We start from the raw sequence: 23,786 nt of genomic DNA on the forward strand, positions 1-23,786 counted from the left end.
AACAAAAGCAGCAGCACAATCTTACATGAGGATCCAGTCCCAGGAATTTGCATAATCTTCAAAGATCTTAATGCCAACTTCATTGGCGTTGAGCAGACTGGCGATACCTCTGAGGGAGCAACAGGGTGAGATGGGAAAGAGTTGGAACGAAAAGAGGTGACAGAAACATTATTAGTAATTAATAGATGAAGAGACTGTGACAGCTTTGTGTTTCTGCCTCTGATCATTTATTTACAAAGGTTTCTCTTCAAAAACATTTTGACTCTTTATTTAACTTTAATGTGCTTATTATGAAACAAAGATTAATACAGTTTCAAAATGCTTTTGGTTTTTCAGCCTACTTATTAGGTTATGAGGGTCTGGAGAAACATATTGTAAGTTTTATATCAAAGAGCCACAAAACAGCATTAGTGTGACTAAAGCGCTATGGATCAATAGTTCCTGCAGTATGGTGGCAAATGGATTAGCAGCATGTTACTGGATGTGACATAGAGGAGGACAAGGGATGTGTCCAATCAACATGTTCATTCTGAGTACAGGTAAGAGTTTGAAACACAATAAGTGAAATTGTAACAGAACAGACACAGTATAAATAGTATTGTTTTATGATCTGTTTTATTCGTTTTCTGAACATATTCTTATTTAAAAAGGTCTGATCCTCGACACTTTACCTTCCCCTGGGCAAAGACACAATCCCACTTAAAGACAAATGATGCAGCATAGAAGCAAATTGTCCATTTATATCAGTGTATCCAAAAGACCTTGAGAATGCAGACCAGGAACAGACTTTGATGCCGAGACCTCCACTGGGAAATATAACTACACGAATATCATTGTCAGAACATGACTTGTGCAAAGTTTGACCGCAGACTCCGTGCTCTATGAGATAAATCTCAGACAGAACAGAGGAAGAGGACAAGCTTCCATAGCTATGGGACGAACAGAGCAGGGGGAGCAGAGCTGGAACCAACCATATATTAGAGAGCTCTAATTCAGCTCCCTAAAGGTCACTGCAACCCTGTCTATAAACACACGTTTGGATCTCATCCAGCACTGTTATGTAAACCTCTATTCATATCTAGATCAAGGAAACACACCAGCAGGGGGCACTACACCTCTCTCTATGTTGTTTGACACTCACTGTAGTAATGACTGGATGTTTTTTCAGATATATGCCACAAAAACATTGCATTATCTGTTCTAATTCCTGTTCAGTGCTGCAGGTGGAGGGAAGCAGGGACAGATTATTCATGATGAATCGGAAGGGTTAGTGTACACAAAGCTACTGGCTACAGCGGAGGAAAAGTTAAAAAGCTGAAGGAAATCATTTTTTGAGACCTTTCCTCTCCTTGCTGCATGGCAGTTACTTGGCTACAAAGAGAAAAGCATTAAAGCACATTATCCTTTAAGGTCATTCAGGAAAAAACAAAGTTAATCATAGCAAAACAGGATCATGTACGTACATAATATCAGCTCACTGGTTTAAATACAGGCATTCTGTTTTCTCCATCTCAGCCAATTAGCATGTTGATAGCGTAGATTGAAAAAGCAGCTGTTGATAGCGTTGTACCCCTGAAGTTCTTGAAACTTGTGAGTAAGCTGCATTTCCATGCAATAAACATGCAAATGATTTTTGAATGTGGTTGGACACATTGCTGGGCATCATTGACGTCAGTGACATGCCCACTTCCTACCCTGTAATTTCAGTCCAGAGCTCTCTGGGTGCAAAGTTGGCCCCCCTATTGACAGTATAAGAGTTCAGAACAATTGATTTTTTATGCATATTATTTTACAACAGCAAAAAGGCTGAGTAGCAATCTAAAGTATGTGCCTTTGCTGTTTGGACAACAAGAAATAAAGGGTTGTGTTCGAGGGGAGAAGATCTTACTTGGCAGCATCTTTGAGGTCGTTAACACTTCTCTTGTTATTGTCACCGTCTTTGAAGATGGTCTGGTTGGCTACTGTTAAAGTTCCGTTTCTCGTAAGGAAATCGGGGAAGCACCGTTGAAGGACTGAAATACATTTGTAAAAAAAAAGGTTTGGTCTTTAATGGCTTGGCAAACAAATAATGAACCAGTTGTGAGTGTATAGTAACTCAGATTCACTTACAAGGTCTGCTTGGCACAATCATAGAAGGGCAGTCTTCATCTCGTATGACTTCCATTACTGACTGAAATCGGAATTGTAGAGAAACAGCAATTGAAAATAAGATATTCATCTTGGTATTTATCATACATAAAAACAGAGAAGAAGGCTTTCTCTATTCAATGAACGGCTCTTTTAACTCTGCTGTTGTATCGGTATCTGTCCTGTGGGTTTCTGTATTGATGTAAAATCTTGTTAATAAATCAACTCAAGTTCTAAATGACACTTGAGATTTTTACATGAAAAGTAACATCAATTCACAGTTTAAACTAGTGAAGTAGGGAAGGATTATAATCAGTGCCATGTACGTGTACCAAAAATGAATAAAATCCCAACCTTAATCATCTTATTTCAGAAATGTCCAATCTTCAGTTATTCTGTCGTTGGTATTATAAATTTCATCACATTAGTCAGACATGACAGGGTTGGATTGAATCCTGTCTGATGCACCACAGTCATACTTGGAATGATGTGGGAAGGGAAATCATTGACACACTTCAGTCAGCATGACTGAGCTGTTACATGCTCCCACACACCACCTCTCTTTCTAGTTGTTACGCATCATTGTGCCAACGTCACTGAACTGCTGCCAGCCGACAGAACAGGCTGTGATGTGCACCAGTGACTGCTAGCTCACTTCCGGATATCTCAAAGCGCATTCAAATGAGCTTTTCATTATCACCACTGTAAAAATAAAACTGATTCAATCCGAGGTTGGATTGCTTTTCATTTCAGATCTTATTTATTATCTTCTTTTTGTTATGAATTAAGTTCTGGGCACAAGTATGCTCATGTACAGCACCTCCAAAAGTAAGTGACAAACTGGAATATAAAAATACCTGGATGTCATACATCAAAGAGAGTAAGCACTGCATAACTAAGAAGCTTGGAGGTCAATATATATTTGCATCTTGTTTGCAAAAGAAGACAAAAACAGACCACTAACCCCTGTCACTCACCTTGCTGCTGATCTCGAAGCCTGGCTTGCAGAACTGCTTGTAATATTCCCATTTTTTGGTATTCCATGCATCCAGGAGGGTTGAAAAGCTGTCAGGGCACTTGGAGACACAGAGCTGAGGAGGCAACACATCCTCTTAATGAGAAAGCCCATCAATCTTGCATAATCAAGCGTGGCGGAAAGGTTTGAGGGAGACGTAAAGCCGGGTAAAAATGTGCTGCTGGAATGGGCTTCATTCAGTCTCTTACCTGGGTTGTAGGGCACTGGAGGTTAATCAAAACTGCAGGGTTGGCACATTTCAACATGTTGAAGTAGAATAATTTGGCTTTGTTTCTGCGGAGACAAATGATGGAGATAAAGAGAGAGCCTGATTAGAAGGATTTGAGAAACCAGTCCATTACGGCAATGTCTTATCAGCAAGCATTCACACACTCTCTCACACACACACACACACACACACACACACACACACACACACACACACACACACACACACACACACACACACACACACACACACACACACACACACACACACACACACACACACACACACACACACACACACACACACACACACACACACACACACACAGAGTGGGAGAGAGTTTACGTGCTGCGGAGCCTGCCATAATTAATCACAAACTATCACCATGTATTGTGGTCAAATCATTTATGAGTATAAAGATAGCGGTGGAAAGCTGACAGACAATTTGGTAAACATAATTGTTGCAGTGTACAATCATTTAGGAAATATGTTTTTCCACTCACGCATTGGGGGTGTTCTGTTGGCCACAGAACTGACCGCGGCTGTCGGTTGGATAGACGACCTTCCTGGGGTCGCCATGGATCCAGGCTGAAATACAGCACGGAAGATTTTTGTTTGGATTTTAACATTTGTAACCAGGCTAGACACATATTCCTGACACTGGCAATGTTGCTGTTTTTGTCTACCTACTGAGGCACACAACATCAACACATTACCCTCCTTTTCAGTCGCCATGACACATGCTATCTGTCTTGGAGTGTATAAGTCAGAGAGCTTGTTTCTCCATGTAGCACAGAAAATGATCAGCTACCTAAAGACTTGCAGTGCATCATTATTTAAGTACAGCTGCATCAAAGTTATATGAGTGCATCAGGCCGTGTTTCTCTGTGCTAACCAAACATATAAGCTTCAAACTTAACAAGAAAACGATACAAATGGAAATAAAACCCCAAACAAATCAATCCAACTTCATTTGCTTTGCTTTTTCTGCTTCTCTTCATAGAGGTAGTAGCAGTAACCCTGAAACTCAATTGACGGGGCAATTCTGTTTTTAATGTGTTTGCCCAACCTGAACAACACCAGGCCTTTCACCTTGCCAGCCAATGAAGGATGGTGCTGAACAGGAGGCAGCCAAATAAATGCAGTCTCTAAGTCTTTGACACAACAAGGATGATGGAGCTTAGAAAATTATATAAAAAGGACACCGAGTTATTCAACTGATAGCAGACATGTCAGTTTGCATTATAAGTCACATCCATTGTCATGGCTCCTGCTCTTCTTAAACGATTGGGCAAGTCCTTAAAATGCCCAGATTGAGACAAAGACTCTGCTGGAAATGGAGCTGGCAGAGGACATAACTTTGGCAGCGCTTTCCTTAAATGTGTGATGTATGTGTGTGCATAAAAGAGGGAAGAAAGGAATGTGCAGTCAGGTGTGTTGGATAAAATATTATGTGCTATTTTTAATGAGAAAAGAACAAAGGAAAGTGGCAGAGCAGGGAAACATGACAGAGAAATAACAGTAGACAGACAGAAGGGAAGGATAATTAAATAGGAAAACTTGAGGCAAGACAGACCGAATAGAAGCGCTGATGGGGAGATTCATAAGTCTGCATGGCCTCAGTCAGTTTCCAATAAAGTGGAATCCCTGTCACACTCAAGTGAACTTAACAGCTTGGACAAAATTTGAATGAAATAAGAGCCACAGGGAATCAATGGTCATCCAGTCAAGAAAATTCGACAGGGTCCTCAAAACACCATCACCTCAAGTCAAGACTGCCAGGCTGCATTTCTCAACTACAATTCCACCAATCAGACATTTATTGAATAGCCCACCATGAAATTATGAATAAATCAAACAGAGAAAAAAAAAGCACATTCCGAATGAAAGTATTACTATTAAATTAAGATTGAAGATTACAACTAGACCAGAACATATTACATCAAGTCTGGCTGGGTCATTAGGAAAGAAGCCATCAGCAGCAATGTGTCAAACTCACCCACAGTACCCAGAGCGATGTAGCCGATGATGAAAACGATGAAGATAACACAGCAAATCACATCAGTGCAGCTCCTGAGGGGGGAAATGTGCAATAACAAATAAGCAATGTGTGACAAGAATGACACATCAGTATCATAGACAAACATACATGTAGTCATTTTTCACCAGAGGAAATTGGGAGAGAAATAAAGGAGTTTCATAATCAACCCATTGTTTGTTTAACCATTTCATTCCTGGCAATCATGACAGAGTCGCAGTATGTCAAGTCCTACATCTGGGTTCAGCGCCTGCCACCAAGGTATAACAAGGTGTCAACTGTATGCCGTGCTTCCAGAGAATCTGTAGCGGAGGTCTACTGACTTTCTAATGAGACTTGGAATCCCCCCCAGAGTTTACTGTCCCACAGGCACAGAGAAAGCTATTTGAAGATTGCCTCTCTCTCCACAGTATCCTCAGCATGCTGCTTTAAAGAAGCTTCTCAGTCTCCCTATCTTTGCTTTTTCACTCTCTCCATCCCACAACGAGGTTTCCTTCCCCTCGTTCCAGAGCTGTCATTTCCGGGCCCTTCTTAGCCCTCTTTCAATACTATTCAGACTGTTGGGTACTGAGCCCAGCCTTGAATAAGTTCAATCCAGTGTGCCCAGTAGTACCATACAAGGGATAGTCGAAGCCTCCCCCTAACACCATACGCTACACAAATTGACTCGAGACCCTCATCTCCTCCAGCTTTCAACCCGTCTCCTCTTTCATCCACAGGAGTGAAGCCAGTGTTAAAAGGAGGCCTGAGCTCAGAGATGTGACAGTGTTTCCTCTGTGTAGTTCTTTGAAGAGTGGATTGTCCTGGTTTTGTATGCAGCATGGTTACATGCTTCTACACCGGCTGCTCTTCAGCCTCTAAATACAATTTCATGATTAAGCAGCAGACAGTGACGAGAGGAAGTACACAGAGGATATCAGCGGGAGATCAACCCATACAAACAAGAGCTTAAATTGACAGTGATGAACTTATATAAAGATGCAAACAAGAAACAAACATTCCTTTTTAAATGTATTCTCAGTGTAGCCTCTGAAGATTTAGGGGCGGCTATGCATTACTCAAGACTGTTTGCAAGTGTAGCTGCAATTAAACGTGACTTTGTATGGTGCTGTATAATAAATGCTATCTGTCTTAACAGCCTGCTCTAGTAGAGTGGTTTGCTGAATTAAGAAGAAATAGAGGATTGGGAATGTTTTCTGTCCTCAATTTTTTTATTAATTTCTCACATCAGAAAAAGATTACTCTTTTATAACATTCCTCATCTACCTGACTTTAGATAGGTAGATACCTGCACATTCAAAATATCCACATTCACACCATTTGCTCTGTCTTCTCAGGCAACATTTCAACCATCAGTTGGACACTGAATGACAAAAGACTAAAGAAAGACCAGTTTGTTGCAATATGAAATAAGGCTTGGGGACTTTTTATACACTGAAAGCAACCATTATTTTTGGAAGATAACTGAGAAAACAAAGGCAGCTAAAGTGGGTACAGCTCCGCCTTGTGACAAGAACCACAGTTTTACTCTGACAGGGAATATGAGGACAAAGACAACCTGCCACAATTCCAGCAAAGCTGTTGCAGATATTGTGCATATTATTAACAAAGGGTGAAAGGGAGAACCGTTTCATTCCATTCGATAAAGAACAAGAGGAAGATCTGTCAGGGTTGCCATGGAAATGGTTGCATTTCTTGCTATCCTAAGTTAGCTATCACTCATAGATGATTAAAACCGGAAATCTGAGGGCGGGGGTCTAATGCCAGGTCTCTCCTCGATCATCATGTGTTACTGTAGATCCGTCTTGTTTCCCAACTCCCTCGTATTGACAAGACTGCATTATGAAGACAAAATGCACACACAGCACCGCAGCGCTAATACAAAGTCACCTTCGAGGCATGCAAAGGTGAGCGTTGAAGTTGCGCTGACAAAGTAAGGGGAGTGAAAACAATCCTGCTTTGTTCTCTTATCTCTGAAAAGCAGGCAAATCTATTTAGAACCCAACTCTTCTTTAGATGTTAAGAGGAGAAGGACCAAAGCACTGCCTGGCTTGTAAACTGTGCTGGGGCGCAGAGCTGCTTTGGGAGAAAGAATACTCGCTACTTGAAGCTATGTCAGTGCAATATGAAACTTTTGTGTCACTATTCTATTTGAGCCAAGGTGACACAGATGGCAGCAGTGCCACAGCATAGCATGGGTGCCATTGTGGTGTGAATGTGCCCGCCTGTCCCTGCTTTGTAACATTAACAGGAAGCGATATGGACGGTCAGATCTGCACACTAAAGTGATATTTCTCAGAGGGGATATTGATTCTAGTGATCTGCCTTTCCAACAAACACGGGGCTCCTTTGGGTAAGTTTTTTAACATGCTATGACGGCAGGGAACAACTTATTTGTAGTTCAATTGTTTGTGATTGCACATATAAAAAGGCACAACAGTATGTGTGTGCAGTTGTTTGTAATCTGCGTTTGTTTTGACATGGATTATATCCAAATTTGATATCGTTTACAGCTGGAGCCAGTTTGAATCAACATTATAGCGTGTCCTTTTCTGTATGTCATAAAGAGGACTACTCAAAAACCGTAGATACAGTGAGTTCATTTAGGCTCCGAGCTTGCATGAAAACAAGACGACCACGGAGTCAGTTCTCTCCCAGTTCTCATTAAGAAAAGCCTCTGAGCCACAGAAACATCAAAGTATCCTTGGTGCCTTCACCCAGCTGTAGCAGTGAAATGGGCTGGAGAGGGTGGGATAAAGAGGCACAGGAGGACTGAAACATGCCTTCACAGCAGCCTGCCAGACCGAATTGAACATAAAAGGGGGTAACATTACCTCAGAAAATGACTAAATAATAAAATAAAACCTGTGGTGACACCCTTGAAGGTTTTTTTTTGCTTTAGTGCAATATCCAACTCTTTTTCGTGCTAAGAAATCAAGTGGTCATGAAATGACTTCATTTAAAATATCCCTTATGTATTCATTTCAGAAGAGGAAAATCCTCAACTTTAGGTTTTTAGTTCCATGTTTCTAAATGAGTACCACATCTGTTAAGATTACATTTGGGTTTTTAATCGTTTTTTGGCATGTGACCATACTTTATTATTGAAGATTTCAGTTTTATAGCTTCAATTATTCATCCTGCCACATTTATAGTCTATGTGACCCCACTTTTAAGACCCCAATTTTGAGTTGACACTTTCATGTGAGCTTCATCGGACTTTATTTTTGATATAACATATAGAAATGAGGGCAAAGTGCGAACAATAAGTAGTAGGAAGTAGGAAGTAGTCGGTAGTTAATCAGGAGAAGTACTACTGTGCTGCTGGTAAAATAAAAGAAGGACATATCTGCCTCCAAAACTCCGGTGATGTGTGGGCTATATCTGTTTGGGTGTATCTGGCTGGTTAATAGTGTGTGTCATTGGGCTAACTCAGCCACCAGTTCGACTTATGGCCATTGATCTGTGTGGTGGAGTGGAGAGAGCTGCCAGCACTCTGCCTCAATCTTTATTAACGTGGCATGACAAATGATCAATCTATCAGCACTCCGACTTCGCTGTGTGCCAAAAAAGATTATACAATGGGCAAAAATCGATAAACACGTAAGAATCAGATGTTTGAAGATAGTGACTAGTACGTAAAGGGTCAGCTCAGGAGAATAAGAAAACCTATTTTAAACTCCTAATGAAATTAAAGTATACATATCTTTTTGAATGTATTGGCATTTTGATTTTGGTTATGTTTCCAGCCACCTTATTTTGAAGATTTCTGCAAGAGTAGTTCATAATAAAAAACAAATATGAAGCAAAAAGGTGGAGATGTTGTGTATGTGTCATACCTGTTGTGAACAGGCCCTCTGAAGTTGGGGTCAAACTTGCGTGGCTCACCTGTAAAACAAGCAGAGTAAGGGGAAAATAGTGTCAGTCAGAACATAACGTTTAATGACTGAACATAGATCAAATAATGTATGCTTGTACAACAAAAAGATACGTGTGGTTATAAAGTTAACCTGCTGTGATATTTAACTGTCCAAGACTAACTTAACAGCCAATTTCACAGTGCAGGTCGCCTAACAGAACTGGGATTGAGAGGGATGATCGCGCAAAAATAAAGCAGTAAAAGCCAAAACAGTGTAGCTAACTCAGAAATATGATCGATCTTTTGAACAACTCTTAATCCAAACAGTTTATCTGGGTCACAGTGGGGATTCCAGATTTGACTGAGCACAGTGAATACTAAACCAGAGTTGTAAGCACCAGCAGTCACCCGGGGGGTTAACTCAGACTGCGTGCTCTTGAAGGTGTGAGGAAGCTTTTGCATTCATCCCTGACTGCTTCTTTGGTTCCTAAGTACTCTCTGTACTAAGTATGACGCGTTCCTGAGGACCTATTAATCACCACACATGGAGCGTAATATCTCCCAGCAGCTGGGGCAGACTTAGGGGCAGCATGAGTGGGCCTGTCTCCCATCTGCCCAGTCCCCAAATTGATGACATCAAAGACGTGTAAGCCAAACTCGTTTCCAGGAGTGTGAGGAATGAGTCCGCTGTCATACGTACATGCAAATCATGTTCTGAATGTGCTATGAAATTGATTAAGGCCTGAAATTAACAAGCACAACACCCTTTTTTAAAATTGTTCTCAGTAAATATAACAAGTGTTGGCTGTGACTGATATAGAGCAAGCTTATGCCTCCATCCCATAGAGCTCAATCATCCAAAAACGATTAAAAACACATTAAAAAGCCATACTGTTGCACAGGGTGATATAATCTTCCATTACAACGAAGGCCAGTGTAGCTTCTGCTGGAACAACTCAACCACTGCATTTTTTATCTCTGGAGGGTAACTGTGAGAGGAAGAGTGTTGTGAAGACGTCAGTAAGCGTGATGCAACTGTAAAAAATAAAAAATGTGAGCATCACAGACACTCTAAAATGACTCCTTTATATACATTGTCAGATATTTATCCAATGTATGTAATAACCTTTAAATAACCTAGGCTTTACATTACTTTGCCCGTCCAAGACCTTATTATTGGATTTTTACTTCATTATTGATAATAGAATTTGACATATATCAAAAAACCCACCTCATACTCTGTCTGTCTTCCTCTCAGACTTAAAACCAGCACACATAAAAATCACATCACATCCGGGGGGAGAGAGAGAGAGAGAGAGAGACAGAGAGAGAGAGAGAGAGAGAGAGAGAGAGAAGGAGCGCAGGGTGAGGTAGGCCTGCTTCGTCGCATGAAGAAGCACGCAAAATTTGGAATGAGAGAAAACAGGACAGAGTAACACGGCGAATATCACTCATATTTCTTTTTGGAAGACCTTAGTTAAGGTGGCAGGCGTGTGTTGCTTAGGTGGCCGCCTAAGCTGTAAAGTGCTGCGGGAAACCCTGATTATACGTATTATTTTGTGTCTGCAAATATGATAAAGAATCACTGTATCAACCAGTCCTTAGTGTGGCATTACGTTGATAATGATATTGTGAATAATGAGTGTTATGCATCAGTGTGTCATGAAAGAACTTTGGTTAATTATTGTATACGAAAACAAAGTAAGTAAGAGTAAGAAACTTCTCCGTCTAAAACATGTTTCAACTGACAGCCAGGAACATATCTGTTGAGATCACGAGACATTTGGACGTTTATATTTTTACTAGCTTGGTGATCATAAGTATTTAATGCTTGAACTGGATACAGTTGTAACACACAAAACACACACAAACCCCCTCTGCCTATAATAACTGATTCAGCACAGCAAAGTCTGGCAGCAGCTCCTCTTACCCTGCCAGCTACACATCCTATAGTGACTGAGGGAGCAGCCATAATTGTCTGGCCATGATGAAATTCCTTTATAGTAGTAGCAGAAGCATACAGGGTTTCTTCCTGTATGAAGATAAGGCATAAAAAGGCCAGGAAGCTGTGCTAATGTGTCCGATGTGTACATTCTTGCCTGCTTTTCCATACTAGGATTTATCTACCCACCTCCCTACAGCAGCGGTAATCTGAAGAATGGAGATCCAAAATTGCTGGGGCAACAGCAAAATATGTCAGGAAAAGAGACTGAGCAACAGCTTTCGCTCACCAATAACCCCAAAGCTGCTGAGTCAGCATTAAAATAAAACGCACTGGACTGGAAACGCACTTGAATCAATGTGAGTTGGCATTGTTACAAATTTGTTTTTTTATCATCCTTACAGAATGTATATTAGAGATGGGCGATAATAATTGCAGGAGTGGTCTCATGACCACATGGAGCTATGTGCGGCTATTAGATCATTCAGAAAATGACTTGCATTCTAAGTTTGATTATGACAATTTCAGCTATTTGTCATTGAGGTAGTGTGAGCTAAGATAGACCACTTGATACGAGAGGCTCCATGTGCCTTTGTCTTTGCTGTTGAAAAACCCTTTTTACAGTCATCTGTTTGGCTGTCACTGAAAAAGCCACTCGCTTGACTTGTGCTTCAGGACTAAAAACGGGGGAGATTTTCTGGGTTAAGTGTGTGAAATCCTCAGCCAAGGACACAATGTCACCAGACCAGGTGCTCACTGCAGCATTTGCAGAGCAATAGCACTGAATATAAGAGGATGCTCCGCTGTATTTCAAGTGATCCACAATGCTGAGAGTTCCAACCTAAAAAAAGCTCCATACCACTCAGATTTTAATTTGGACCCTTCAAAGTTAGCAACTGTGCGTGATGTACTGACAGAGCAAACTATTCCTTTGTGTTGTGCCTGAAGTTGCCTCCAATTGCTTTTATATCACAGTGGTTGTTGTAACACCCACATGCCATGGCCAGCAGGCTCCATCACATTAACTTATATCAGAGCCAATTAGAGGTACAGCTGCTGGGGGGGAATGAGAGACATACCTAGTTACCAGACTAGGCCAAATGTAAGCTGAATATACATGGTTTTAAATAATGATTAAGTGACCCTGCTAGGTTGTGTGAATTCAATGCTGGTCAACAGTGCGGGAGGAATAGTGACACAAACAGGGCAGTCCGTATGGTGAGTTCAAGTCGAATCACACAGAGATCAAGGACAGCAAGTGGTGATAGGACAGATTGTGGTGCAGAGTGTCAGAAGCAGAGCGCTTTTCAGTCATGTCAGTTATTTCTTGTTCAGCCTGCCAGTATGTCCAGAGATAGGACCCGCAGTGGGCATGGTCCCCTGCCGACTGACCAAAAATGAGGGCAGATGTTATGTTGAACCCAGATTTCAGTAGGACAAAGGTAATGCAAAAAAAACAAACAATCATGTGATCAAATTCCTTCGTATAGCAAAAATGTCATACAAAATGTATTCTGGAGGATATCAAACCCCGTTTGTTCTAACACAGGTAACATAGCATGTGCATGTGCTAATTCAGCAAAGCTACATTTAGCTTCTGTTCTTCTCACTACATCAGCTTGACTACTTCCACCAGGCTGCTGGATTTTCCACAGTTCCATAAAACAAAATTCAGAGTAGAAAGAGTGGTAAAAACAACCAGTGATGCCTGGATAGCAGCAGAATGTCCATTAGATGAGGGCTGTTTACACTGCACTGCGGTCTGCCAGGGCAGGAGATATGGATGGTAGAGTGGCTTTAGCAAGGCTGAAAGAGGGGCTGCAGTCAACAACATTTGGAAAAAGCTGCATGCTGCCCTGGGACAGCTGAAGTCACTGTTAGCTACATTAACTGCAAATCTCCTCTATTGACATAGAGCTAGATTATGCCACCTTGTCCTGCTGTGACTGAAAGATTTACGCATAACACAACAATCATCGTGGTAATACAGGCTTGGAGGCAATGAGGCTGGACGCAGTGAGGAGTTACACATCACGATCAGACAAAAGCTTTGGCAGTAATCTTTGCTCCCAAATCCCATTTTCATTAGCAGCAAGTCTGCCATAGCAACAAGATATATGGATCAATTTACAGTGGTGAAGAACTAACACCATAAACTAAGTCTGTCACATACAGATAAAAAATGTGATAAAATTCTTTCTTCCAATGAAGGTTTAATAAAAGCTCTCAGACAAAATTGAAAGGCGGTGTGACAATGCCTCAATTTGAAGTCTATTCCTACCATCAGGCAGTGTGTGCTGAGATTGACTGCTGAGAATCAACTTCTAAATGCCTCTGCAGGGAGAGTCAGAAGCAACAATCCCGCCTGAAGTGATAAAGCCTTAGAGGAAAGTCACAGAAGCAGTTCGTCGCCTTGCATTTTATAATTATGGAGAACACTAAATTGCACATTTATCTCCTGTGGCTCATTTTATTTTCAGGTTAGACTGCTCAGAGATTATGTGCACATTTACTTTTACATATTTATAATTTGTGAAAAGTATCACTGCAAGATGTATTCATGTGAGAGCAAACATAAACAACTTTAAAAATGGCCCCTTTTGTGGGTGAACTATTCCTTTAATGTACATAGAGCACATAATTGTCAGAGAGCAAATTGGTAGAAAATGTTAATCATACAGTGGACTTTTGTTGTTACACCATCAAGAGTAAAACTTTCTTCACTTTCCTATCCCGTTTCGACAGCCCAGCATTCCTCACCTCATCTCCTTAAATACATCCAGTACACAGACACACCAACACGGGCACACACAGGCACCAGTGTGCCCAGGCTCCACTGTTCAACACAGGCCTCTTTCATCCCGTGGTCAGGCAAACAGCTCGCACACTGCAGGTGCTCTACATGGGCTGGGTCAGAGGGGCCCCTGTGGAAGGGACTTTCTTTTTACTCTGATGATTCATAAACATTTCCAAGATGTGGAGAGAGTGGAGTGCTCTAAGATTGCACTCCTGTCAAAGCTACGACAGGCTTTTGGATTCAGCTACAGATAAACAAAAAGAAAAAAATAGAAATGTTAAAACATCTGTATAATGATGTTACTCAGCAGGGTGGGCGCAGCCTGCGACTCTGAATGCTATACAGTATGCTCATTCATATTTAATAAAAGCACAGGCTTCTGACAATCCAGAAAGGAAATCAACATTAAGTAGCATGGCTTTGGGGGTTTGGGTTTTCCTGTAGTCTGTAGCCGTGTTAAGGCAGCAATGCAGTAAGAGTAAAGAAGACAGAGAAGGTCATAGGGGGTATTTATTTAAGCTAGAGATTCACTGTCAGTGACATACTATGAGGGTCACAGGGGTCAGATATGGACTGGCAAGGTTTGACTTAAGTCAGGCAACACTCCCACATCCCACACTACAGTTGAGATATGGAGTCCCTCTCTGAAACAATCAAAGCTTTCAAGAAACCCCAGATGGCTCTGCTATTTACTATTAAAAATGTTGAGGGATAATACACACAAACAACTCCCCATGTTGCACTGCCACTCTCTTTTTACACTGCATTTCCGTCTCCGAAAACATCTATAACGCCTTGTTTTTATTCCCCCCGCCTGGACAACAGTAAAACCTTTTAAAGGCGTGTCTCCTTATAGAGACAAGAAATCAACATCCCGATCTCTGGTTTTGTTTTACTTAGCAGAGCCCCATGGGACCCTCACAACTATTAGCAGATGCTCGAGGGCAGAGCACTTGGCATATCTGCTTTGTGTGCCCACTACCTCCTATCAGTGCATTAACAGTGTGCATATTTTTAGGGGGAAGCAGAGACACAATGCCTACTGACACCCTCTTGAATCCAGAGAATGGTGAGATCCGGATTGGGATTCGACCCCCAAGAGGAGAGTTAGCATCTCAGTGTGTCAGACGCTGACAGCTAGCCTGCTGTTCCGAGCGGAGAAGTGGCAGTATTGTGGCTGGGGCTTTGTGACCTTGGTTACTTCACTGGGAGCCTCCAGGCATGTCAGTGGCAGCACTGTGTTCCTGTAGATCACTGACAGGCTCAACTGGCTTTGGCCTGGATCATTAAACATGAAAGGTTATTTCATCAAAATTTGCAGTCGCACCAAAATTAATAAACAACCTTACATAATGTATGTACGCATCTATGTGCCGTTAGGAATGCACACACAACATATTCAAGTGACATACTGAGCATTCAATACTTTTCTTGAATGTTCCTCTATTAATTCCTCTTTTCTTCTTAGTCATGTATAAGTAATGGAATCATGAAACAGCCAAACAGTATATTACAGATCACTGCACAAGTAAGTAAATATTAATCTCTTCTGACATTTGTTTACTTTGCGCAATCTCACCCCGTTGCCAGATTTATTTGCATGTTTTAAGAATAACAACATTTTCAGGACTCTGTACTGGCACTAGATGACTAATGATAGTGATTTTTGGCTGTGTATGAAACACAGAAATCCTCTTATTGCTTTGAACATCAACAAAGTGTTATGTTTGGCAGGATGCAACTGGGACCAGGAAGAATTAAACTTTGCAACTACACACTTCAGACAAATTAAATGTAAGTCTAGGCTAACCCACAAGGTTCAATGTAAAGCCCTCAGCTGTGCTTAGTAGAGCATGTTTAAAACATCAGAATACCATGTCTCTTTTGTTCTTAGGATAATGACTCATTTGTTTTGATGAAACTTGATGCGTCATTTAGCAAATTAACCCTATCAATGGTAATTTTAAGTCCTACCGTGCACTCATCATAACCTACGTGTTGAGCATTAACATGGCTGTATCTTTTAATCTTTTCTGAATGTATCTTTTGCTCCTTTTTCAAAAATCATTGTCAAAGTCACTTAATCTTCTTTTCATAAACTAACAACAACTAGATGTGTAGTGCCAATTGGAAACACAAAATCTCCTTGCTGTCACCTAAAAAGCCTCTTCAAAGCCTTCCATTTTCACAGACCTGAACAGATAATCATCCAGTGCAGTGCAGGAATGAATCTGAAATGATTTACTGACTCATTCTATCATAAGTGTGAATATTACAACTTCCATGCACTGACTTTATTTTGAGGAAAGACACAAGCATTTAGCAGGAAAAGATCACAACGTTGTTACACAATAACAAACAGATATGACATAAAGGCTAATAAAATGCAGACTGATAACAGGTCTTCATTTGTGATGAGCTTTTGAAGAGGGCAAAGACTCTACAACAGTCAATAACAGCACTTTGTTCTGGGTGCATTATGGGCCGGTTGAGCCACAACCTTCTGACTGCAATTTCACAGGAAGACCATGAATGTTTGATTTCCTTAATGAAGGCTTTCAGCTTTCTGTCATGACTGTGCATTGACTCAGTATAAAATGCAGCGTTTAGGGAAGCTGCCCATGCGAGAAATTTGTTAATTAACAGTGTGCCCGACTCAACACTTTCTGTGGTGAAAGGAACTCATATCTAAATTGTCACTTACAAACCTGTCACAGAATGATTATAAAAGGCCTTTTCCTATTTCTATGACTGACTGAGACTTTCAGCAGTGTAGCATAAGCCCACTTGCTACAAAGTTAGAAACGTTATATAATATAGACGGCACTTCAATCCAAGATGTTCAGCAGAAAACTGCTGAATTTAAATGATGGGATCAGGTAGTTCAACAAGCCAGTAAAAACATGGCTCACTTATTAAAAGATCAAATGTTTTATGCTTCTCTTATGAAAGAGTGTGAAATTCATTAAATTGCATGTTTATTTAAAGTAACATCTTTATTTTAGGGCTAGGCTCAATGTTAATATGGCCCATCCTGACGGTGTCTTGATGGGCCATATCTAACCCAGCTTTAAGTGATTTCCACATTTTTCCAAAAATATTTGTATACACAGCTCCGGGAAAAATGAAGAATAATGTTTCTTAAATCCTTATCTCCTCATGTATGCCAGCCATTCCAGTGTTTGTTGAATTTCAACACAGAGATTGTCAGTAGTTTATAGAATACAATTTTTAAAAAGTATATTCATTTAACTCAAAGACATGTCTTTAAATAATAAAAAACAAGATTAAATGATAATGCGTGGTAATAAGTGGTCCCTTAATTTTTTCCGCGGCTGTATATATATATATGCAATTTCAAGATAGGAGAGCTTCCTGTTCCTGAAAAAAAAAACGAGACCACACGCTCTTCCACACAACATGCCTCGTGGCTATTGTCCAAAAAGAAATTGGTGTCCCTCTGTTTTCTATTTCTTTTTGTGTGACATCTGTGGGTCACTGCAATGTGGAAAGTCTAGATAGAAACCCTTTATCTTTGATTCTGTGGAACCGACATCTTCTGTATCGACTGAAACCATTAACCTGGTTTGAAAAGATCTTTACAACAAGCTGACCTGAAATAACACACTGAACAGAGATTTAAACCCCCAAAAAAATCAATAAATGGTTGGTATTTTACCATTAACAGCCATTATGGTTTCCGTTATTATGCATTCAACAATTAAACATATGCAGTGAGCGAAACATTAGTTGGCAATGTATAGAGGCAAAATGTGTCTTGTTGTTCTCTGTTGCCAGACCAAAATACTCTTAAATGCTTTATGCCAAGCTAGCTGATAAAACCAAAGCACCGGGGAGCTAACAGCAAAAAGCAGCTGACCTAAACACAGAGAGGCCCCATAATTCCATCCCATGATCCACAAGCTAGGTCGTTGGATGTTCCTTAATAACAGTGTTTCAATATACTCTATGAAATATCTCTAGAGAGAAGCACTTGAGTTGAAGAGATAGAGGATAATGCAGACATGTTAGCCACTGTAATGATGCAAGCTATCTAAGCAATGCAAAAAAGTATTTACAATAAATAATAATCATAATAATAATGACACAAAGGACAAATTAAGAGGCTGGTTACTTTCACTCAATACAATATCTCGAGTGTGAGGTTTATGGTGTCTGAAACTTCCTATATACAGTCTATAGATTGAAGTCCCCGATGGTGAGCTGAACGTCAACCAAGAGCAGTGAGAATTGCTACGGATGACAGGTTGCAGTTGTGATTGGCAGAGTGCTGTAGTCATAAGGTCCGAGGGACACAAGAGGTCAGCATGTGGGAGAAACATTACATTTTCCCCATCGACAGCCGACAGGAGCAAACTTGACAATGCCTGTGTCAATCTAAAACTGTAGAGCTACTGTATCTAAAGATCAAGCCTCAATGACAGTCATCTTGGTTGTAATTATTACATCATCAACAGAGAGAGGATGTCAAATAATGATGTCATGCCTATATGGGTCTATGTAACAGTTGCACGGATCAGCTGATCATGTCTTCTGTCTATTTTTGGTGAACATGAGATATTGGATCAGTGTAGATAGGATAAAAGTCATTCCTTTGTGGCCACACAAATAAATGTTTTCTTGAAAGGAGATATTAATTGCCCTGTCAATGTGCCGGATTGCTTAGGCTGGTTTTCAATAGCTAGTTAGCCTCCCATGATATTTCTGTAGCTTGGCAGCAGCTGTACACTGACAACAAGAAGCTCGAAATACATATCTTTAAATGATTAAATGGAAGATTACTAAATATAGAGGGCAGTATTTTTAGACAGGAAAATATTAATACTGGCATTAAACCTTAAAGAGCCACTGTGGTGAAAATCAACAGAGTGGCTCTTTGTTTCGGAGGAGAGTCACTGTGTGGCATCTGGGGATGATAAAGGATTATAATGCTTTAGAAAACAACATGATTACTAAAGCAGGCTAATGGATAGAAAATCTGACCATGTATTAAATACTTTATACGCCTCGAGCAGCGAAAATGCCACTTGGAGAGGATTAATCTTTTGCTAGCAAAACAAATCACAGAGGACATTGTTTTAAACTTTCATTACTAACTGCTCTTACTAGACAGCAGTTCTTACAATCTTTTGATTATGTGGGCGAGAAGAGGAGGACGAAAGATAAGAGTAATTGTTTACAGCCTCTAACACTTTTTTATACAGCTAAATAAATAGGCAAAAATAAAATAAAGCACATAGGTTTACTAGTTTAGGCTGGGTGTGGGTGGGTAAAAAATATGACAACACTCATAAGGGATAGGATACTCTTGTAAACAACTGTCAGTTAAATATATAGCTAGTTATGCAGATTTGATGTCAACCATTAAAACTCAACATTTCAGTCAACTACTGCAATTGCTAAATGATGATATGAAAAAAGAAAAGCTGTAGCGATTGGTCTATGTATGCATCAACATTCATTTGAATATCAATGAATTGAATTGTCAATTTATGATAAACTGTTTGGGTAACGATTTAAGTCTTGAGAAAAGAGGACGTTAGGGTAAATTTTTTAACATTAAATAACAGTTAAACACGTTATTGATGTGCATAGATTCATCAAGTCAAGTAATCATTGAAATAAATAAGGACCAACATTAGCTAGCAGGTTTTATTTGTCTTATTATAAGTATATTCCGGCTTTTGAATGGTGTTCATGAAAACAAAGGAATCTGATGGCATCCTCTGGGAAACAGTGATGGACGTTTACATGACTCAGTTTTCTGATAGTGTATCTTTATACCACACGATAAATGTATGAATCCAGAAATAATCGGTAAACGATAACGAAGATAATGTCACCGTTATATTCTGTTGTCCTGCCATACAGTTTCGTGACAGAGGAAACACATATCTGCGTTTACAACAAAGACGAGTTGACAGTGAGTGGAGAAGGAGAGTGACAGTGAGGCCAACACAACGCAAACAAATAGAATATCACTGGAGTTATACATTATGGCTAAAGACACACATAATGACAAAGAAGACACATTATAAAGGATGTTAGGCTACTATTTGAAACCTTAAATAACCGTTAAGAACATTGCTGAAGTGAATAGTCAAGTCAAGCAATCATTTAAATATTTAAGGACCAACATAAGCTAGCAGATTGTCTTTGTTTTATTCTAGCTATATCAGGGATTTTGACTGGTGTGACATAAAACAAAGGAATCTGATGGCATCCTCTTTGGGAAATAGTAATGGACATTTCCATGTATATTGTCCATCAGACGATAAATGTATGAATCCAGAAATCATCAGTAAGCAATAATGTATATAAAGTTACCATTCAATTATGCTGTCATGCCATACAGTAAGGTGACAGAGGAAAACAATATACGCGTTTACAACAAAGACGAGTTGACAGTTAGTGGTGAAGGAAAGTGACTGAGGTCTTAGGTAACAACACAAAACCAAACTAAAATATTTTATCACTCGAGTTATTAAGTTACGGCTACAGACACAAATAATTACTGAGGCAGATTCAAGAAATATTCAACAAAAACGTTAGGGTAACGTTCCATGTTCAAACGTTAGCCGTTTAAACCGTTTAAAACCTGGTTCTACCGTTAACGTTACTGCGTATTTGATGTCAACCGTTAAATAGCCCCCAAATAGTTAGCAACTGACAATGTTAGCCAAGTTAGCTAGCGTCCCCGTATATCACATCAAGGGGTTAAACATCATTCAGGTTAAAAAAAAAACCACCGTTGTCATAACGTTACACAGTGCAGATGGAAAATATCTTGGCATTTCCAACAAAGAAAAAACCCACTCACCATAGTAAGACGAGCGGGTGTCCGTCTTTCTAGCCATGGCACTTGGTAGCACAAATGCAGCGTCGTCTTGGTTTTGGAGACCGCATATGAGAGTCGAGATGAACCGCAGTTTATTTTAGTGCCTTTCAACGGTCCCGTCGAGAAATAAACACAAGAACCTGGAGAGGTCTGGGGCGCGAGGATGCTTCGGCCACGCAGCTGAGCGTCAGTCGTGTTTACAGCGCGACGTCATTAATTATTCTTAAAGGGGACGTGCACTCTCACTGCTGCTGCTGCTGCTGCTGGATGTCCTGTTTCCCTTTGTTAGGGTGTAATTTAAACATCAACGTTTTTGTGCAGTTTGTCTTATGATATGAACATGTGTAGGATTTATATCAACGATGCAAAAGATCAGAGGGGTTGGTGCGCTGCCTGTGTCTGCCAGGAGAGTGGCGAAAATCGGTTGCTTTTTCGGTTGATTAATAATACAGACAACATTGCAGGTAGTATTTTTAGGAGGCAGTGACATCTGTGTCCACACTGAGGCGTCCAGTGGAGGAACACTGACCTCAGCTGGGTATTCTTGGACATTGCAAATATATTCTCTTTTTTGGCATCTCTTTTTAATTTCAACTGTGCTATTAATGTCATTATTTTTTGTTGTTTTGTTTAAACATTTGTATATGCTGCTCCTTCGAAATTGGTCCATGTATTCTGATGATCAATACAGTGTTGAACGAATCTCTGCGAGAATCAAGATTTCGAAGGTTTATTGTCATATCATATACACAAACAGTGTAGTATGTAATGAATGAAAAACGTGGGTCACGATGCAATATAATATATAAAACACATTTGAGAAACAACAATAAAAATTGTGTTGTATGAATCACATAATGAGTCCAAATATATATAATTATTCAAAAATAATCCAGGTATACATGTATTTTATCTAAACAGATGCAACAAAACTAGGAAGAGGGCTAGCAAGATGTCAATATCCAACAAAGTGCTTTACTTGCCCACCTGTGTACAGTATGATCCGTGTGTGTATAGTCCATGTTGTGTACTTCCTTCCTTTAAGTGAAATATTACTCACAGTGCACATGGGCCCTCTAAATCATTACTATTTAATGTGTGACAGTAAGAAGTGTTTCATTACTGTGGGTGATCATAGAGACTTTTTCTGCAAAGTAAAGAGGAGCTACTTCAATCCCATTTGAAACTGAGATAAAGTATTTAGTCCAAGAACACAACAAAACCCAATAAGTAAATTATTTGCTTTACATACCTGTATTTATACACAGACACACACTGATTACAGGGTTCGAGAGTCCACTATTTTGACTATAACCAGGACGTGGCAGCAGAGACTTAATATTCTGCACAGTAACCGGGGGATCCTGCGAGCTGTGCTGTCTGGTGAAATTACCATACAGTATCAACAAAGAAAGATAGAAGAGAAGCATGTTTTATCTGTGACAGTTTTCCGCCAAAGGGATTTAACCTGAATGCTGCCTGAATAATAATTACACATCGCCAAACATTATCCCACTTTAATGATGGAATATCTAAAACATTCACATTTCATGCATTTAAATGTAAAATGGGACAGGTCATTTTTATTGCACACTGTTATCCAAAAAGTGATGTCTCCCTTTGTGCTTTCTGGGTGAAAGTAATGCGATCTGAGGCTGCCAAAGGCCAGTCATTAAGAAGGGATTGACTTTCCCGAGACAGATCATATGTTGATGTGGCAGGATCACTGCCAGTGTCACAGGGAGAATCACTATCACATTATCTGCAATAAGTGCAATACAGTTAATGTAGAACAATTTGGCTAGGTGATACAGGACATTGGATTTCAACCGTTTATGGTGTATTTTCAGGGAAATTATAATGTATTTTGAACTTCTGTTAATTTATGACAGCTGCAGTTGGGTTTTGATGCTATTAATAGTTACCAGAGCCAGATGGACCCTACGTTTTATAGCTCAGTTGGAAACATACTGCGTGCTGCCGTGTGGATTTCACCATTATTACCAGTGATGGCATGTTATATCTGAACATAGAAACCTAATTAGCTAAAGGAGAAAAGAGGTTGATATAGTTGGGAACCTTTTAATCCATCTACCTTTGTTCTTTTGCCAACTTATTTCAATTTTTCCCAAAAAAGCGTCTTCACAATACAGCCTTATGTTATCACATGTTGCAAGGTCAATCCAAGCGTGTGCTCGTTGCCAGCCAGCAGTGGGAATGCTCACTAATCCTTAGCAAAAATTAGCAAAGCATAATGATACATTTTTTAGGTCAATGTGTGTACCCCTCTAAAAGAATGACAGTATTTTCCAGAGTTGCCAGTCCATCTGCTTGTCATTCAGTGAAAATGATGGATGCCAGCAGCTTGCTAATTATATAATCGCGAGGGGACACAACAGATGCAGTCACATTTTGTGCTGATTTGGACTGCAGCTTCGTCCACTTTCTGAAACAAAGGACAATTTATTTTCCTGTGACGGCTGTTCTTCTGCAGTTTGGCTAGAGAGCTTCTGTTATAATCAGGAACAGAAGGAGATGCTCTTAACACCATCACCCTTTTTCATTCTCATTCATTGCTGCAATCAAGCCTGCTCTGCCTTAAAATTGAAACCCCTCCCTCTCCCACCATTAAAAAAAGAGATTCAGTAACTCTGAGCAACAGTACCATCACTGCTTTAAACAAGTAACACAGATACAGAGTGCTGTAGGTGACTGGAGGTCTTTTTTTAATCTATTGAATAAACACAACACTTCTGAGAAACTGAAAATTGCATCTGAGAATGAAAACGTTTTATCTCCTAAAAATGCAGGACAAAAAGCTAATGTACCTACCTCCTGTTGCCTGTTTTAAAGATGTGTCACAGCTAAAGTATTTGTATGATTTGAAGGATACAATAGCAATCATCACTGGACCACCTCC

At 40.0% G+C, this 23,786-nt stretch overlaps 1 protein-coding gene across 4 annotated transcripts in view; it reads right to left on the bottom strand.

The window, feature by feature from the left end:
- slc44a5b (solute carrier family 44 member 5b) overlaps positions 1-21,048 on the bottom strand; it is a 30,141-nt gene extending 9,093 nt beyond the window's left edge. For 2 of the 4 annotated variants that reach the window (XM_063891600.1, XM_063891602.1), the window contains exons 1-10: positions 20,849-21,048; positions 9,249-9,297; positions 5,371-5,444; positions 3,875-3,959; positions 3,352-3,436; positions 3,105-3,218; positions 2,110-2,170; positions 1,889-2,012; positions 1,695-1,739; positions 26-109 (exon numbers count right to left, since the gene is read on the bottom strand). In XM_063891600.1, the coding sequence (XP_063747670.1) occupies positions 26-109; positions 1,695-1,739; positions 1,889-2,012; positions 2,110-2,170; positions 3,105-3,218; positions 3,352-3,436; positions 3,875-3,959; positions 5,371-5,444; positions 9,249-9,297; positions 20,849-20,885 (758 nt within the window). In that variant the 5' untranslated portion in view covers positions 20,886-21,048. The remainder of the gene's footprint in view (positions 1-25; positions 110-1,694; positions 1,740-1,888; positions 2,013-2,109; positions 2,171-3,104; positions 3,219-3,351; positions 3,437-3,874; positions 3,960-5,370; positions 5,445-9,248; positions 9,298-20,848) is intronic. The other 2 variants (XM_063891601.1, XM_063891603.1) reach the window with 1 other exon arrangement.
- Between the last annotated feature and the right edge of the window lie 2,738 nt (positions 21,049-23,786).

This window comes from Eleginops maclovinus, chromosome 9 (assembly GCF_036324505.1).
Source record: "Eleginops maclovinus isolate JMC-PN-2008 ecotype Puerto Natales chromosome 9, JC_Emac_rtc_rv5, whole genome shotgun sequence".
In the NCBI taxonomy this organism is placed as follows: domain Eukaryota; kingdom Metazoa; phylum Chordata; class Actinopteri; order Perciformes; family Eleginopidae; genus Eleginops; species Eleginops maclovinus.